The 18,353-nt window shown below is 50.6% G+C and overlaps 1 protein-coding gene across 3 annotated transcripts in view; it reads right to left on the bottom strand.

Annotated features, from left to right (window-relative positions):
* The window catches only part of Ziz (dedicator of cytokinesis protein Ziz), a 171,035-nt gene extending 153,810 nt beyond the window's left edge, over positions 1-17,225 (bottom strand). For all 3 annotated transcript variants that reach the window (XM_084595167.1, XM_084595170.1, XM_084595171.1), the window contains exon 1: positions 17,028-17,225. In XM_084595167.1, the coding sequence (XP_084451293.1) occupies positions 17,028-17,126 (99 nt within the window). In that variant the 5' untranslated portion in view covers positions 17,127-17,225. The remainder of the gene's footprint in view (positions 1-17,027) is intronic.
* Positions 17,226-18,353: the final 1,128 nt, after the last annotated feature.

Below are 18,353 nucleotides of genomic sequence, written 5' to 3'. Positions count from 1 at the left end.
GGCAACATGGAGCAACAATGGAAACCGGCCTCCGTTTAATTTTCGAATCAACTGCCATTCGCTATGCTCGATCAAATCAATTTCTGTATAATGAACCCTCAGTAAAGCCTGCGCCCAGTTGACTATATACTACTCATGGGTGATGCGCTAGCCTCGGGGATATTCCGTATCGCCCCGATTGCAACGCGCAACTGACGATATTGCACTGAGCTGTTTAGTTTTGTGGGATTCGGGCTTGCTGCGGCTGCCCTTTGCGCGGCCGCTGCCCGCTTCCCAGTTGTTCTCCTCGTTCCCTTTCTCCCGCCTGAGGTGGCGGAGGGAGGCTCGGACGACTTGTCACTGTCGTTCGGGCCACAGCTCCGCCCTGGCGTCAAAGTGGCTGTTCTCATTGGCGCCTTTTGGTGGGAACAAGGCACCGCTTCGACGGCCGCGCTTGCGCGAGCGTCCGAGCGGAGCTCTGGGAGAGACCCCTCCGAGACATCGCAAGGTGCGTACGCAACTGTTCTTGTCTGCCGGCCTTTGTCCGCGCAGACCAGTGTGTACTCGAGTTCGTCTGCTCCGGGTCGTACCTGAGAGCGAAGCTCGAGCCTGTCGATCGTGATCCAACGATCCGCGACAGGCGTAACTTGCGGTGGTTGCCCACTCTCTCTCAAAGGAACCCTTTGGTCACTGCGAGAGAGAGATCACAGCACGCCCTTGCGTGCTTGCGGCGCGCACTCCGTGTCACTTCGTGCGCGCAGGGGAGCCTTGCTCCTCGCGCGCGCTCCCTTGAAACGGTGACGGAGTATGTGTGTGTATATATACATGTGTATGTGCGTGTGTGTGTAAGTGTGGGTGTGCCGCTGGAGGATGGCGTTTCAATAAACGTCTCCTTTGTGAACTTGGAGGTTTGTGTCCTTGCAGCGAAGTGCTCTCCTCCCGGTGGAGGCTGAGCGCGCTGCGGTGTTTCAGTGTGCGCGTGGTGACGGCGGATCGGGGCTTCGGCTCGCGCGACGCTCGAACCCGCGGTGGTTGGTGGCCTATGTCCACGTAGAAACCACAGTCTGCAGTGAGTTTCGTTTACATTCTTGAACGGCAAACAGAATGCCGATTTCATTAAAAGAAAAAGGCGTGTCATAGGATAGCAGAAATACGGTATGCGAAGGTAGCTGATATCCTGCCACAGAACCTAAACCCCAAGCTAACGGATGATGTGCACATCACCTTGTATTTGGCAAGCGGAGACCACGCTTGGCAAGGCCTGAACAGCCGTGTATTACGTCCTAATTTTAAATTTTCTCACAGGCAGTCAATCTGTAGGGTACCTCGATGGCAAGCGCTTCAGTTTGATTCAATGTGATTTCCACTTTCATCCTCCCTGCGTGTAAGCGGACAGTCAGCAAGAGAAGGTGCCAAGCTGTGAGAGTCGGAAACACGTGAAGGTCGGCGGTATAGCAACGCATAACGACACTACCTGTCCCAGCTAACTTGAACCAAAGGTTAGAAAATAAAATATGTGAGGTAGGTCAGTGAAACCAATTGCATACAACTGCCAGCCTCCTTGCGCACTACAGACAATTTTTTGTTTTGCAATTACTGAATTAGCTAATTATGTTATTTTTTCTATCTTACTAAATATTCACCTTAGACCAAACATGTGAATTGGAAACTTGTAGAGCACCTTCAGAAACCCCCATTCCATTAATTGCGAAAAGATAGTCTCACGTGTATTTTTTTCCAGGCTCAAAAGAAAGCCCGCGAAATAAAAATAATACCACGTGACTTGCGCATTTGAGCGCCATGATGGTGGTGCTCTCAGTCGTGGTTTGAGCGAACGAAATCAGCTGCGGCCGTGACCCGATGGTCCCGTTGCAGCGGCAGGCAGAAATGTTGGCGATGTCGCCTGCGCATCCCAGCAGCCTATGTCACGACAGGCGGATGGCGGAGTACCAGCAAAGGAAGGTGCGAGCGCGAATCTGAGTCGAGTCACATACAAGATGTCATCTTGCGCCTTTACCCAAGCCTGTACGCGCAGATTCAGTGGCTGATAGCTTATGGCTCATCCGCTTGCCCTGACATTCGCTGATGGGAGAGAAAGTGATGCAAAAGCTCGCTGCCCTCGCGGCTGCTTGCACCGTCACATGGGCTGGCTGTCTGACGCGGGAGAAGAAGCCATCGCAGGCATATCGGCCTGCCGCTTTAACGGGGCCGAGGGGACACGGCCGCAGCTGATTTTGTTCACTCAAACCACTACTGAGAGCACCACAATCGTGTCGAGTGAAGGGGCTAGTCACGTGGTTTCATTTATATTTCGTGGGCTTTCTTCTGAGCCCGGAAAAAAAGACATGCGTGATGCTTCCGTTATCGCAATGACTGGAATGGGGGTTTCTGAAGGCGCTCTCTAAATTTCGAATTCCCATTTTTGGTCTAAAGTCGATATTTATTTAATTAGAAAAATTAATACAATTAGCCAATTAAGTAATTGCGAAGCAAAAATTGCCTGTAGTACGCAATGAGGCTGGAAGTTGTATGCAACTGGTTTCACTGACCTACCTCAAATATATTATTTCGTAACCCTTAGTTCAAGTTAGCTGGGTCACTCAGTATATCCCCATAGTCGGCAGACAGACCACAACTGTAACGGGGGCAAGCTGTAAATAAACAAGCACACAGCGCATAAGGTCTTATAATTGCATTCCGACCTTTCAATACTTTCGCACACTTCCCGAGCAATAAAGACCAATTAGAGGAATCAGAAGTAACATCGCCGGTTTCCGCGCGTTTACGCGCCAACTGTGCACAATAAGAATGGGTGGAAGCAACGGCAGCCGGACGGTGTTACACACAAGGACCAGGCACACAAAGGCAGCACTGTGTACCGAAAGAACCGGCAACAACAAAGCGCCCGTGTGTTTTTTGTTGAAAAGCGCCCGACCCGGACCACCACCCCCAGCAGCATCGCCGCTCCACAGACAACGGGGGCGGGAGGACGCTCACGAAACGATGCGCTCGCGAACCGCACTGACAAGGGGTGAGCGAGAACAAAGATGCGCCATACAAAACGAAATCGAGTCGCCCGTCACGAACTATGCACTAAACGACTACCCGGTCGGCTGCAGCGAACGCAACATGTGTATAAAACCCCGTAGTGAATATTATACACACAGGCCGGTGCAAGGATAAAGAGGCTCCAGTCAATCCCCCCCCCCCCCCCCTTCCATCTTATCGAAAGGTAAAGAAGCACGGGCGATCCTCTTGTTGCCGTGCTCTTCTTTACAACTGCTACTACACTTCGGGGCATCATTAGCGAGCTATGTTCGTGGCTGTCGTGAAGGAAATCATGCCACCGCTCGTTGTACGCGAAGAATTGCGGCACCGACCCTCTCACCCATACAGGCGCGCAGGAACGGTGGAGCGCCGAGAGATGCGTATCGGCAAGAGCCCCGTCGGAAGCGGCACAGCAGCGGCAGTACGCAATTGCTGTAAATACGTCGTAACAAGGCTCTCTTAGCGACCGCTGTATTCGACTTCATACAGCGCGCCTCTGCCATCGTTCGAATAGACGGACACCTCGTAATGCGTTTGCACACCCAGATTGGGGCGAAATAAACCCCACTGGCCGAGCTTGTGACGGAAGAAACTGCAAGCCTTTCTGCTACGACGCTAATCAACTTAGTCGCGGACGGAGCATTTAGATGGGTCTGCGATCGATCTAGTGCCCGAGAATAATCCGGGGCTTCTCGCAAACCCAAGTCGCATATTGATCGGCTGACGGAGGTCACACCCGGCGAACCTGTGGCGAACATTAATAAATCATTTTTTTATATATCAAACTTTACAGTGGTATATGCGGCAAGCTCTGGATTAACTTCTCTATACGCGGTGTTCTTTAGCGTTAATTGAAATCTCAGTCAACGAGACAGTTTCGCACTTCGGCGCTGTCAAAACGCGGCCATGCCACTGCTAGGATACGAACCCGTGGCCTTGCGCTTGGTAAAATGGCGCCATGACATTCTGAAACAATCAAGAACGTTGTTTGCCGAAAAGAAAAAAAAAACACGTAAGACAGCACTGAAAGCTGTAAACTTCCCACGGCAATGAAAAAAACACGAGCAAAGCAAAATTTGGCTGCATCGAGCAACGCTTGAAGCCCTACAGGTAGAGGAAAAGCTAAAAAGCACGCAAATTGTTGCACATAAGGAAGTATAGGGGAGAGGCACACTTGTTTCTTAACCCCACGATCGTTGTTTTCGTGAAAGAGCGTAAAGTCAACGTTCTTTATCATAGAGTAATATTTGTATGCACATACATAGAGAGCAAGCGCATAAGGCACGGGTGGCGATGAGAAGCAGCAAGTGTCAACAAACAACTGCGTATTGCTAGTGGTACTAGTAGTAGTAGTAGTAGTAGTAGTAGTAGTAGTAGTAGTAGTAGTAGTAGTAGTAGTAGTACCGTTTTATTTAGTCACTCGAAAAAGAGCGCTCCTCACGAAGGCTACTCGGGAAGCAGAACAGTTGGGGCGAGCAGTTAGTCCGCTGAGAAACATTTCTCGCAAAGCATCGATGGACTCTTGCTTAGCGAACGCGTAGTAAAAAAAAAGAACACAAAGGTATCCGACATTCCTGCTCATTTCGCCCCCCCCCCCCCCCCCCTACGTATAAGCTCCTAGCATGTCACCGCATTTACGAAGGAAGGGCTCAGCAGGCACCATAAAGAGCCGGCCTTCAGCGGAGATCAAAGGGAAGCGAAACGAAACAAGCAAAACGAAAGCCGATAAGGTCGGACGATAGCAACCGCGCGCGCAACAAACGCACGCCAATTGGAAACTAACAGCGGCGCCTTGCAACACGCGTTCGCACCGAGCGAAGAGGGCTTGCAGGCAGGCTGTGTACACGCACATAGATCATATGGTATATGGCAGGCAAGATGCATTTGCAATCGTACGCGGCTGTCTAGTCTGACATCACGCGCGATCACACGAACAGTACGCCAAGAAGGGGTGAGTGCGCCAACTCCCCCCTGTAACCCACAAGTACACGTGCTGACACACACAAACACACACAAGCACATGCACACCGTTCACTGAGTCAGCGATGGCACTAAACAACTGAGGCAGGGAATAACCAAACAAAGCGACAGAAGAATGAACACAGCACATGCAAATGTGAAGGAAGGAGGGAAGAGAGCACCGAGGGGGACACGAGGTAGGGAAGGAGGAGGGGTGACGTCGAGCGAAAAATGAGTCATAAAAAGGAAAAATGTACAAACGCGAGCGCACTCTCCTCGTAAACTGGCTTTTCAACTCTTCGACCCGAACAACACGCGACGCAGCGGTCCCTTTTTGAAAGCGGCCAACCGTAATCCCCAACGCAAGCGCCGTTGAGGTTGCTCCTCCAAAGACTGCGTGCACGCCGACGACCCGGCCCAAGACGTTCGGTCGGTCTCGCCAACAGTGATCTCGCGGCGCCCCATCGCTATTCGGATGAGAGGAGCGCTCCGTGACGCAGAGGCAGGAAGAACTCGAAGGCAATCATCGGGAGCACTGGCGTAAGATGACGGCTAACCGACAACAAAAAAGAAAAACGCATCACGACGAGCGTTCTTTTCAGAGATGGACGCCGATCGCTTCGGAGACTACTCTGTTGCACTTCTGAGCCCTTTTCGCCAATTTTCGCTAAAGGTTCAAGTGCTCCGGTCGCAATGAGCTGTGAACGCAGAAGATGCCCGACTCGTGCCGCGTTCGTTCGATTCGCGTACGCGTCTCTTCTAGGCTCACGTTCGCCTCTGCCATAGCATCGCCGAACGGCGCCATCAAGCGCAGAGCGCCGCTCTCCCAGCCCTGTCGAGAACAGCAAACCAAACATTTCGATCGAATGCGCTGAAAACAAGACAAAAAAAAAATAGAAAGAAAGGACCGGAGCCAGTTTCGAGGGCCCTGACCATCTCTTCCTTTCCTATCTCTTCTCACATCTTCCCAGCATAGCCGCGTCGCCTTTCCGCTCGCGGGCCTTTGCTTCGCCAGCGGCTGGTAGCAGCAACAGCAGCAGAGCACGGTGGCGCTAGGCTGGGTCAAACTGTCAGGGAAGGTCGTCTCATTCGCTCTCCCTCCCATCCTCTCGCTCCCATCGGCGACAACGCGCGCGCGCACGTCCGCGAAGATCGGAGCACCGTTTTCCGTAGCCGAGTGCGTACAGCAGGAGCAAAACTACGTCCTGGAAGAAATAAGAGTACGTTCAAAAGGTGCGCTGCGAGGGAGAGGGGTTGCTCCTCGCGATCCGTGGGACACGTATACGAGACAGCGCCGAGGCTGGCTGGCTCGCTGCGCCGAATCGGGAGCAATCGGCTAATAAAGGAGCCAGCCGAGGCGTACGCACTCGGCCACCAATTTGATGAAGAACAAGAAAGGAATAAAAAATAAAAAAGGAAAGGTTTCTTTCGTCTGAGCAGGACCACAACGCAATGTTGTGCGGCCGCCTCCGCGAGCAGCGCGAGTGTTTTTCTCTTTTTGCGTGGCCTGTGGGGAATTGTAGAGGAAAACGCACACACGGGCCCGCACAAACGAGCCTCTCGTGAGATGGCGATTGACGCTGGCGGCACCACGGTGTACATACAGTACAGCGGCGCCAGCAGTGGCATAGTAGCAGTGTAGTAATGGTGTAGTAAGGGCAGCGGACCGCACGTAACCGCAAAGGTAAAGCGAAACCGTGCTCGCGTAATTTCGCCAACCGCCCGCCCGCCCACGGCGTTGGTAGACCAGCAACGAGTTCGGCGGGAAATAACGCGGCAACCGGCGTTAGTAGCGGCGTCTACCTATTCTACACAGACAACGAAGATTCCACGCCATTCTTTGCGCGTGCCCGCAGGGTGCTACTTTATGGTCTCTTCGCACAGCGAATATATGTCGCTGCGCACAAAGAAACAAAACTATAAAAAAAGACAAAGGGGGGGGGAAAGTAAGGTTAGGAGAAAATGAGTGGAGCTACGGCGCCCTGAGGCGCACGTGACTACCGCTTCACGGAAAAGACGGCTTTTTTTTTTTTTTTTTCAAGCACCGGATGTGGGGACGAAGAGGCAATATAATAAACGTTCAGGAAGCAATGGTCGTTCAGGTGTTTTACGCGGCCGCAGGTGTTTTACGCGAAGAAAACAGAGTAGTTATCAGCGTGCACCCGCTTCCGGCAGTTAACTATAAAGGCTACCGCCCGACGCTCGCTTTGCTCGAACGGATGAACTGTCCAGATATTTTTAACAGTGCCGCCGCTGAAAGAAGCGGGAACGAGGCGCCGAGACTGACCGCGGTGCACATGTAGCCGATCCTGCTGGCTGGCTGGCACAAGAAAGTGCGATTGCCATAGCTTATACGATCCGCTGCACTCTCGAAAAACAGCAGATGACCAAATTTATAACGGTAATTTATAATGGCACATCCGCCATGGCCAACATTTTTCGTCAGGCACGGGTAACACATGGGAAGTCCAGTGGCGATGGGCAAGGAAACTTGCAGGCGTTCTACTGCTCGGTGTAAACTCACTACTAACCCGCATACTATTAAGTATGCGAACAGAAACATTTTCATTTGTAATGGACCATCTCGTTTTTAGCTGCTTAAACAGAATTTAAGGACGCTTCGAAAACACCGCTCTTTTTCGGTTATAGAAAAGAGGTCTGGTTTGACCCTGTGCCTGGCCTGCTAATGGGTAAATGATTCCAGCGCAACAAACATGTGCAATATAGTCTCCATACATTACAGCTATTCACAAAGATACAAGTCCAGACGTGATAGGGAGGCCGCTCCACGGTGGTTATAGTTCGGAAGATCAGAAAACGCGGACAGTATCAACCAAACAAGGTGATACAAGTAAACGGGTCGCCTTCCATTCTTTTTTTTTCACAAGAAGAGCAAACTGCAGAACAAAAGAAAGCAAAGAGAAGGCGTAGTTGCGCGACCCGGCCGGCACAGCAACACGTCTACGCTCACCGCAACAAGGCCACGCAGACAAAGCTGCACTTTCAAACGCGACGGCATCGGACGCGTACACGAAAAAAAAAAAGAGGCGGATAACGTGCCTGCACGTCACCATAATGCGCGCGGCTTTCATTTCGACGAATTCCTCTGTTCACAACGCTCGCATAACAATGCTGCCGAAGTAGGCGCGTGTGTGAACTTCCTCGTTTACGGTCGCCCCTCCCTTTGTGCGCGGCCACAGCTGACTACGGCACAGCGCGGGCCCCGGGACAAGGCCGCGCAACTGCCATCCACAATTTCGTTGGCTCGGACTCAGCGTTCCGTTTCCTGCACGCGGTTGACGGCACGGTTTTCAAAGGACGGCGCCGCCCATTCGGACAGACAACCGTCTGCGACCGGCTGACTGCGCTCCTCCAAACAGCTGTGGCGCAGGTCCCGTCAAAAGCATACAGCTTAACGGGCTTGTCGTGTAGCGAGGCTTAGCATACCTGGCAGTTCACAGCTTGGGAAGATAGACACCAGCTCAAGCCCGTTGGACTGATGTTCCCTACCTATTAAGGCTATCTCGTTCTCTAAGGTTATTAGCGGGGCTTGGCATACCTGGAAAGCCCAAAGCTGGTTGAGGACACGAGGCCCTTACGCAAACACGAGGCACGATATTTGGACTGTATACTTTTGATGGAGGTTTACATCCTACATGTAGCGTATCCTCTGAGAGAAACGAGTACGCCTACAACTGCGTTCATCCTGGGCCGTTCTAAGCTGCGCATTGGGGGCCCTTTGGCGCCTGATAAATTATACTTCCCATTAAGTATCGAAAGCTAGATATTAGATATTAAAGATCAAACTCTAAATTACAATTGAAAAGTCGGCGGTCTATGCACGTATTTCTTTTAATGTGCCATCCGCCGGAGCGCCCTATGACAGCCCTAGGAAAGGGCAGTGACGATCACAACTTAGTTTTGCCACAAGTTCAATCGCGCCCTTTTGCTCAGTACCGCCCAGGAGCAAATTAATGAAGACGTAATACCAATGGGCGAGTGCACTCCGACGACAGCTTGTCCCCAATACTTCCACTCGCAACAGGAGTCACAAATGGGTCCAGTCTAAAGTGCATATGCAGAACAAGATTCCGGCACGGGCTTAACTGTGTTATCCTGCGTAAGCACTGGCAGCTACAAAGCGTAATTACGCTCTTGAATAGTGAGAGAAAGAGAAGTGCGCTCGAAACAGGCCATTGAGCTCTTGGTAAGCCCCCCCCCCCCCCCCCCCCACCCCTTCAGTCCCCGTCACTCCCCGAAGACATAAATGAGACACTCGACAGTACGCAGGCCCCGTGCACAAAAGTTCCGAACTTCAAACGCACCTACTCCCGCGTAAAGAATGTTTGTGCGTGTCCTCCCGGAGCAAGTGCCGGTCAATTAAGGTCAGCGATGGACATTCAATCAACCCGTAGTTCAACTAATTTTGTCTGTTCGTTACTTTAGAGTGAGCATATATCTCGACTGCCCGTTACTTCGTAGTTTTGTGCCAGTTGTGGATAACTAATCAGTATGCTGCGCCTAAGTGCTAGCTAATTAGTTAGTCAGACTTGCCTGTCAGTTTATTCGTCTGTCAGGCTCGGCTACGCCGAATGTACTCAGTGCCCTTGGCTCCGATGAGCACGCGAACCCTTCGGAACAGCGCTGCAGTATATTGAGGGAGGGGTGAGTGGAGATGACGGCTGCGCTAGATGTTTCGTATATTACGCATTCAGGACACAAAACGCAATAAGCCAGGTCGATGACTAAGCTCCTACGACACTTTGAAGTACTCAAGGAATTGCGCTCGGGTTCTTCAGTTAACAATATAGACGGTTCGTCCTGCAGAGCGGGCCAAGAGGGCACCGCGCCACGGCACCATACCGAACGACCCCACAATTAAAGCGCGAACAAGACCCAAATGGCCCTGCAGTATACAGGTTATGTCGTTATTCCGCGCAGAGCTTTCCTTGATATACCTTCGCCTTTATTTTGAAGGAATACTGCGAACCGGATAAAAAAGAAAAAAATAAGCCGGCGTGCGAGCAGTAAAATGTCAAAATAGATAAAAGTTACTCTGTCAAGAAAGGGTAAAAAGCAACCGCCCCGTGAAGTCTAGAGATGAAGGTTCTGGATGGGACATTGCAAGAGAGAACTGCAGGGAAAAAATATGCAAACAGAGACAGTCAATTGTTTGCGAGGTCAGTGTCCAAGAAGGAACGCAGAGAGCTCAGAAACGACGCTGCGGGCAACCCCGCAGTCAGTCGAGGCATCTAATATGCGACGTCCATAGCCAGAGCGCCTTTAATGGATTTCGTCTGCCGCCTTAACGGCGTGAGAAGGGTTCCATTTCGTACAGATCCCAGTGTGCCTCGGTCATTCGAAAAAAAGAAAAAAAGAAAAGAAAAGAAATGTACATTTCAAGAGGGGGCGGAATATTTGGTCGTAATACTTGAGATCCTTCAGGCGTGCGCGTGACATCGTCAGCGCGGCGCATTTTGATGCTGGCATAGCGAGATCTCTATCATAACGCCGAATTTTCCAAGTATGCCGCATGTACAGTTATTCTCCGTACACGAAGACACCGAAGAATTGTGGAGGTACCGGTTACATCTCGCAAATGTCAAACACGCTTAACGGTATTTATTCATACTCTTGGCTTCATTTTGATGCCGTAACAGGATCGAGCTCAAGTGCATATTAAAAATCACTGCATAAAATAAAAAAATACAGCAGAGAAGCAACTTTTCAGTCTTATACAAGCAAGCATGGTTAATCGCACAAGGTGACGTTAAAAGTTTTCGAAAGTGGTTACCTCTCAATACGCGACACGCACGTGACATTAAATTCCGGAAGCGTGATCAGTTATTCCGCGACCCGTTTGCGCTAATGTATTCAAGGTTTGCAGGTTCGAATGAAAGCCTCAAAAGTCGCATTAGAGAAAATGAAAAAAAAAAAAAAAAAAGTTCCAGGACCAACTGCGGTGTGCTTCCTTGAGCACGCGCGTTGCTGGGAACTGATCTGGCTTTAAGTAATGTTTTGCGAATCAGTCAAGCGAAAATCGTTGCGCACTAACATCCCAAAATAGGCGTTATGGCGTACGGATATCGAAAGGAGTAATAGGAGTAATATCCACCGCATGGTCGAGCTGTGAATCGAAACCGGAACTTCCGTTTGCTCCGTTGCCAGCTCAGCCATAGCACTCACTAGCTGGAATTTTAACCTGACAGGTGAGCGTAAAAATTTCGAACCGAGAAGAGAGCAAAATGGCGAAAATGTTAACTGCAGCCACTATGGTTTCCATCGGGATATACCGGTGGGAATTACCGACGACGACCGCGGTGCTTAAGCAACGAATAAACACAGCGGCTGTACACTGTTTACCAAGTCAGTTCGAGATTAGTTAGCGAGAACACGGAATATCTGCACGTACTACGTTCTTTTCATCGCCGCCACGGGGATGACAGAGCCAAGCCCGAGCGACTGCGAACACAAGCCACATGACACGATTCAGCGTGCGTGGCGCTAGATATATACACGAGCCACCCAACGCGGCTGCTGGTTACTCTGCAAAATCCTCCGTTGTTCTGGTCTGTTTTAACCACCCGAGAAGAAAGACGCTATATTGGCACGACTCAAGCCACAGGTAGCCGTGAAGGTACACGCGGCAATATCCTAGGCCTATGGGCGTGGTTTCGGACGAAGCAGCAGCATTTCCTCCTCGTGCCAATTCCCAGAGGCGGTTGACATGGACGAGGATGTTGCCACAGCCACGGGCAGAGCTGGCTGGCGCAGCCCTGTATATATCTGGTATACAGTAGGCTGGCGCCGCCGCGCCAGTCTACTGCGCCACCCGGAAGGGGCGGCTACAGCCGCTTCGCCACTCATCTATCCCAACCCTCTCCCAAGTGCAGGTGCAAGGTATTAACAGTATTCCTTTACATACGAGAGGCCCATACAGAGATTATATTTCCTCATGCTCGCTACTTTAGTGCACAGTGAAATGAAAGCGGTTGAAGAGGTCAGCCCAGTTCGAATACGGCGAGGGTGCGCAATGGGACAGTGCTTGACGTAACAAGCTAAATATAGAACGTAACAGAGTGAGGGATAGCGGGTATGCGTTGTGATCCAATGATACAATAACGGTGCCAATATTACGGAGAACGTACTCAGCAATATCAGCTTTCACAGTAGATAAATCACGCAATTGAAAGTGGGAAACCGTCTGGGAAACGAAATACTGCGGCCGTGCGTATACATGGAGAAAGGCGAAAAACAATCTCTGCAAATCATTACTCTTTTCTTCGCACCAGCCGCAGCAAGGATTATGAAACGCAGCGACGTAATGCCCGCGGCTTCCAAACATCGCTCCACAGTTCTTGGCGGGGGGACTTTCTGCTTACTGGAACTTGGCATTAACTTAAGCCGTGCAAAATTCTGCAGATTCCCAGTTATCCATGTTCGGAGGGTCACCAAAAGTAGTGCCTTGCATATCACATGGCAACGACCCACAGCGCACTGTTGTCAAGGGTCCCCAAAACAGTACACGTTTAGCACGCGTTACTGCTGTTAAGCGCTAGTATTCGGGCTGCCACGTAGACGACGTAAATGCGCCAATCAGATCGTCAATGAAGCAGCTAAAAAGAAAACTGAGTTTCGACTTGATTTCAGGGCACTTCTTCGAGTGACGTGCACCTATTGGTCATGAAGCACACCTTACTGCGGCGGAAAATACAAGCCTACAGCCGTATCTCCACGCCGAGGAAAGCTAATACAATTACACTTCCTATAGTTTACCCCGCCGGGGTGGCGCAGTGGTTACGGCGCTCGACTACTGTTCGCAAGGACGCGGGATCGAATACCGGCCTTGGCGGCCGCTTTTCGATGGAGGCGAAAAGCAAGGCGCCCGTGTGCTGTGCGATGTCAGTGCACGTTCGACCACGTGTCAGTGGTCGAAATTTCCGGAGTCCTCCCCTACGGCGTCTGTCATAGCCTGAGTTGCTTATAGTTTGTATGTATTTGTATGTATACTTTGCGAAGACGACGTCCTGGCCGCCAGCTGAACGCCAAGACATTGGCTTCGGCGCTCGAACACTCACCTTTCGCGCAGCGAGTTCTACAGTACGCGCGGCTCTTTTAAAAACTCGACTCCATGCATAAAAGTGGCCCTGGCCCGCTCGGGATAACGCGGCAAGGTTGTCCACTGAACTGTCCAAAAGGGCGGCGGTTGACACTCGCTAGCTGTAGGCGCTTCTCAATCGGTCAAAATTTAGGTTAATCAGAGCCCCTCACTCGCTGATCGACTTTCCTACGCCGCGCAGCCTGGAGGGGGAGAAAGAGGGGCAAGGATCACGCTCACAAACGCTTCATTTCTGTTTGTGCACTTATGTTTTGTTTGTTTTTTTCCACACCTGCCTCTCTCCTGCGGGTAAGCGGCCTACCGACACAGCGCTCACCACAGCAAGCGATGGCGGGGCAGCAAATCGAAGGCTTCCCGCTTCAGGGTTGCGCGAGCGGCGACCTATAATCCGGCAGGCCTCATTAGACTCATTTCGGGCCGGCGCCGCCGAGAGATATCGAGCGTGCACCACGAACAGCGCGCACGACGCCGGAGCGCCGCGCAGGAATGCGAGGGCGTGCTCAGGCGATCAGTCGGAGCACGCTACGCACCAAATATAACGACCGCGAATGGTGAGAACCCCGTGCCCGAAATCATCTGTCGAATGAGAGCGCATTTTTACGTGACGAAGGTCGTTCGGTTCCGAAGCAGTGAACTTATGCCGTCCTGTTGAGAGTCGTGAAAATCTCAACCTCGATAGAACAACAACCACGTGGTTTCTTTTTTTCGTTTTGTAATCTTGATATCCTATAGGCTAAGCACCTTAGCAGTGGCTTTTTTTCTTTTTTTTTAAATTCTGGAGTCAGTCTCTCGCTAGGGAAGGAATGGAAATATTTATTCAGAAAGGCGGACCCGTGACCACTGAACTGGAAAGGGCCGGGCCTGTCAGACCTTCTTCCTTCATGCCTCGGAATTCAGAGCGGCAATATTAACGGGAAAATACGTACGCCTCACAAGACAGCTAAGGATCGACAACAAGCAGTAAGCGTGAGATATGGCAAGACAAGAATGAAACGGAAGGCGGCACCGGAACACAATAGCCCCGCGGAAGTCATTCGAGTCGTGTCACTGCCGTAACCATGGAACACAATCGGCGATTAGTACACCGCATACGTCACTTTCGCAGCGCAATGCACGGATAACAATGAGATATCATCTAAACTTCATGCGCCGCCGAGTAGCATAGCTTTTAGGTCAATCGCGGGACAGGCGAACCCCGTGAGAACCTCGAGCTGCCGACGAAGCGGAGCATACAACAGGCAGGAGACCAGTCAAGCGAATATCGCAGCACAGCGGCTCTGCTGCTGTGCCAATATCAACGCTAGCCTTTTAAAGATCCTGCTGGTTTGACCATGGTTTCACTTACATAAGGAGCATCAACATCAGCCGGACTATGCCCACTGCAGGGCGAAGGCCTCTCCCATATCCCTCCAATTAACCTGGTCCTGTGCTAGCTACATCCACCCACCTAATTTTCTGCCGCCTTCTGCTACGCTTACCTTCCCTTGTAATCCAATGGTTACTCTTAGAGACCATTGATTATCCTCTCTTCGAACTACATGCCCTACCCATGCCCATTTCTTCTTCTTAACTTCGACCAGAATGTCAGCAATTGAGTTATTTCTCTGACCCACACAGCACGCTTCCTATCTCTTAACGTTACACCTACCATTTTCCTTTCCATGGCCCTCTGCGTTGTCCTCAACCTAAGTAGAACCCTTTTCGTAGGTCAGTACTGGTAGGATGCAATTATTATACAGTTTCCTCTCGATTGATGCTGGTAAGCTGCTAGTCAAGTGCGCTCCATCCCAATCTTCTTATCCTCCTAGTTATTTCCCTTTCGTGGTCCAGATCTGCGGTCACTACCTGTACTAAGTAGATATATTCACCTGCCACTTCCAATGCTTCGCAACCTATTTTAAACTGCAGTTCCTTTCCCAGGCTGTTCAGCATCTGCTTCTACTGTCTAGATGATTTATCTTTAGTTGCAGTTGGTCCCCTAAGTTACTTAACAAGGCAATGTCATCAGCGAATCGCAGATTACTGAGATATTTTCCATCGACCCTGATGCATATCTGCTCAGATCCCCATGCCTTTGAATAGTCTCTAAGCGAGCTCTCTAAGCAACATCTTTCTTAGTTGAAATTTTACCACTTTCTTTATGCTGAACTGTGGTTGCTGTGCAGCCACTATAGATATATTACATTAGTTTCACATATGGCCCACCTACACCCCGGTCTCGCAATGCCTGCATGACCGCCGAGGTTTCGACCGAGTCAAATATGCTTTCTCGTAGTCAATGAATGCTATGTTATGTTATGTATAGGGGCTGATAAGGGACTTGAAAGGAGCGAATAGCTATTAACACAAAGCAAAGCAGGTGATTTTCTTTTCTTCTCTTGGTGTTAATGAATATGAACTAATAAACGTGAACGTATTTGGATAGACAGGAAAAAAAAAAACAAATGCAATCGGTATTCGAACCCACGACTTCCGAATTCCTAGTCGGGGGTTAGTTTAGGTTTTAGTAACAGTACGGTGCCACTGAAGTTCAAAGGCCCACCCCGGTGTAAGCGGTAGGTGGTAGCTGCGCCAGCGATTTGTCGTACCGGAACGTTTGTGAAGGGTGACACAGTCGAACATCAGCGGCTCTCCCTCAGTGCTTCATTTGTACCGAGCGCTAAAACGAGGGTTTGGCTGATGGGGTACCAAAGCGTGTCAGGCTATGAGGGAAGCCGCAGTAGAGGCCATCGGATTTCGGCTTTCCGGGATTTTTTGACATGCACTGGTATTGCACAGCAAAACACGGCCGCATCGCGTTCTGACTCAATCGAAACGCGACCGGGTTAAAATCTGGATACACAGACCGAACACAAATGACGCTAAGCGCGGATGCCTTTGGTAAATTCCCAGCCTAATCGAAAAGGGAGGCAGCCCGAGCACACAAGCTCTCTATTCTGTCTACGTGTGCTAACAAACGAACGGGTTCGGAGTGATAAGCGCCTTTTTCGCCTGCAGGGACAAGCTAGGGCGCACCGTGCGATGATCGCGGGAAATCCGGTCACTGACACTTCACACGAAGCCATACAGGCAACGGCGTTGCATCTAACACGCCGAACAACGCAGCAAGACGCGCTGGCGTTCCCCGGAACCCTAGGTACACGACCAGGACATCGCTCGCGCGGACGCGGTTACTTCCTATGCGACATCGTATTTGCGTCGCTACTCTCGGAATGCAACCGTGATTCTGCACCCGCGTACCGAACACTGAGCGCAGCTGCGAATGACGTTCGCGTTACAATCGGCGCAGCAATCGCCTCTGTCAGTCAAGGACGAACCGGCCTATTAACGCCTCTCTTTCCACCCTAAAACCGGTGTCGGGTGACCACGGTCCTCGTGAGCGGCCTAGCTGGTCGTCGTCACGAACACTTCACCCTTCACGCACGCGGAACCGGTGAAAGAGGCGTCACTGCCGCTTGGCAGCACGGAGGAAATTCCCACAGGCATGCCGCGCGCGCCGGCTTCTCGGATGGTGACGTAAATCATCGGTGCATCCGAGGGCCTCGAAACGAAGCGATTTACTACCCCCCCCCCCCCCCCCCCCCCCTGGCAAGACTGGCAACGCTCCGTTCTACCGTGCAGCACGATGATATACGACGGCGTCACAATTAAATAAAAGCAAAATGTGGAAGCTTCCGCGCGGAACAATAAAGAGCGAAGGTGTCAGCGATGTTAAACGACAGTACCCATTCATTGACGAACCGAAACACGCAAGCTGCCAGTCATTTCGCGCCAAGCGCCAGCCAGTCAGGCCCCGACATCAGGCGCGACCCGTGCGATTCAAACTAGATCTAGGCCTAACCTCAACACGGGACGCGCCAAGGGACGAACATCTGAGGCGGTGGCGATGAGGGGAATCCACCGAGGCCGCACGAGCACTCACCAATTCCGTCGACTCCCTGACCGCTTGCGAGACAGTTTCGCGGGCTTGAGCCGCGGTGCCCGGCTTGCTGAGGCCTCGCGTGAATTTCCGTTCTGCCATTTAGCACATTGCGGCACAGGATCCGAAGAAACACCAGAAAACGCACGACACATCCACCGGGACCGTCGCGAACTCCGTCACAACTTCGCCATGACTGCTTTCACCAACGAGGTAAAAAAAAGTTGCGCGAAAAACGTGGCTCCATCTGTCGAGTCACGGCGTCAACTGAATGGCGCGCGCGTTTGAAAAAGTGACTCATGCAAGAAAAATTCCAAACACTCGTCCGCAAAGAGCAGCTGGCACTTGTATGCCAGACACGTAGTACACATGCTTAGGTTTTGCTGTTAGCTTTTCATTTCGGCTCAAAAGCGACTCTGCAGTGACCGCGGCAGTCAGCACGGTCACTTTGTAGCTACAACAAAAGTAAACATCGAGAGCTTTGTCGTGTACTGCTGCAGTAAAACATGACAGGTGCGGGATTTTTTTATTATTATTATTATTTTTCTCATTTCAACTTCCAGGCAAAATGAAGCTCGATTATGCGTACAGCTTAAATCGGGATCGTCTTACTGCTCCCAGAGTAACGCAGAACGATGCATGTAAGCAACGTCTGCCTGCAGCTGTAAGCAACAAAATGTAGCGTTGCTGTAAAATTGTCTGAGAAAGGCTGCTATCAGAGGCGTAAAATTAATCCACGTAAATGTCAGCGGAGTACATGCATTCCTTGCAGTGGCATACATTCTGTATATTTGTATTTTATTCGTTTTTGAAATAAGGTAAGGTACAAGTTAAAATAGAGATAACGGCATAATCTAGCTGCAGTGCGTTTAATTGACTTTGTTTTCGTAAGTGACGATGCGTCAGTCTTCGTATGGGACATTTTAAGAAGTAGATTGATCATACCAATATGACACAAAATTACTATTATCTACTTTATAACGACTTAAAATTCGCTTGCAAAAATTTGTATGCAGATCCATTCAGCCCTAAAAGAGAAGAAAAATATCACTAAAACCTTTAGCAAAACCTGCTTGGTCGGGTTAATTTCATGTTTAAATAAAAAGGGCTGAGGTAAACCCTGGACCCAGCAGACATTCACAAAGTCACGCACGCGCTGCATAAGTGTCTGCTCAACTTCTCCATAATTTATAACTTTTCGTCGGCTACACAAAACCAAAGCAAAGCTTGGGCCAGCACTGACAAGCTTTGTAATCCGTTCAGTGCAGTTAATATGGAATATAAAACGCCTTGAAAGACATCCGCCAATGCGGTTCTTGTTGTAGTCTG

The sequence above is a fragment of the Amblyomma maculatum genome, chromosome 2, assembly GCF_055883805.1.
Source record: "Amblyomma maculatum isolate TAMU_Amacu chromosome 2, ASM5588380v1, whole genome shotgun sequence".
Taxonomy (NCBI): Eukaryota; Metazoa; Arthropoda; class Arachnida; order Ixodida; family Ixodidae; genus Amblyomma; species Amblyomma maculatum.
This window is presented reverse-complemented; position numbering and strand designations above follow the sequence as displayed.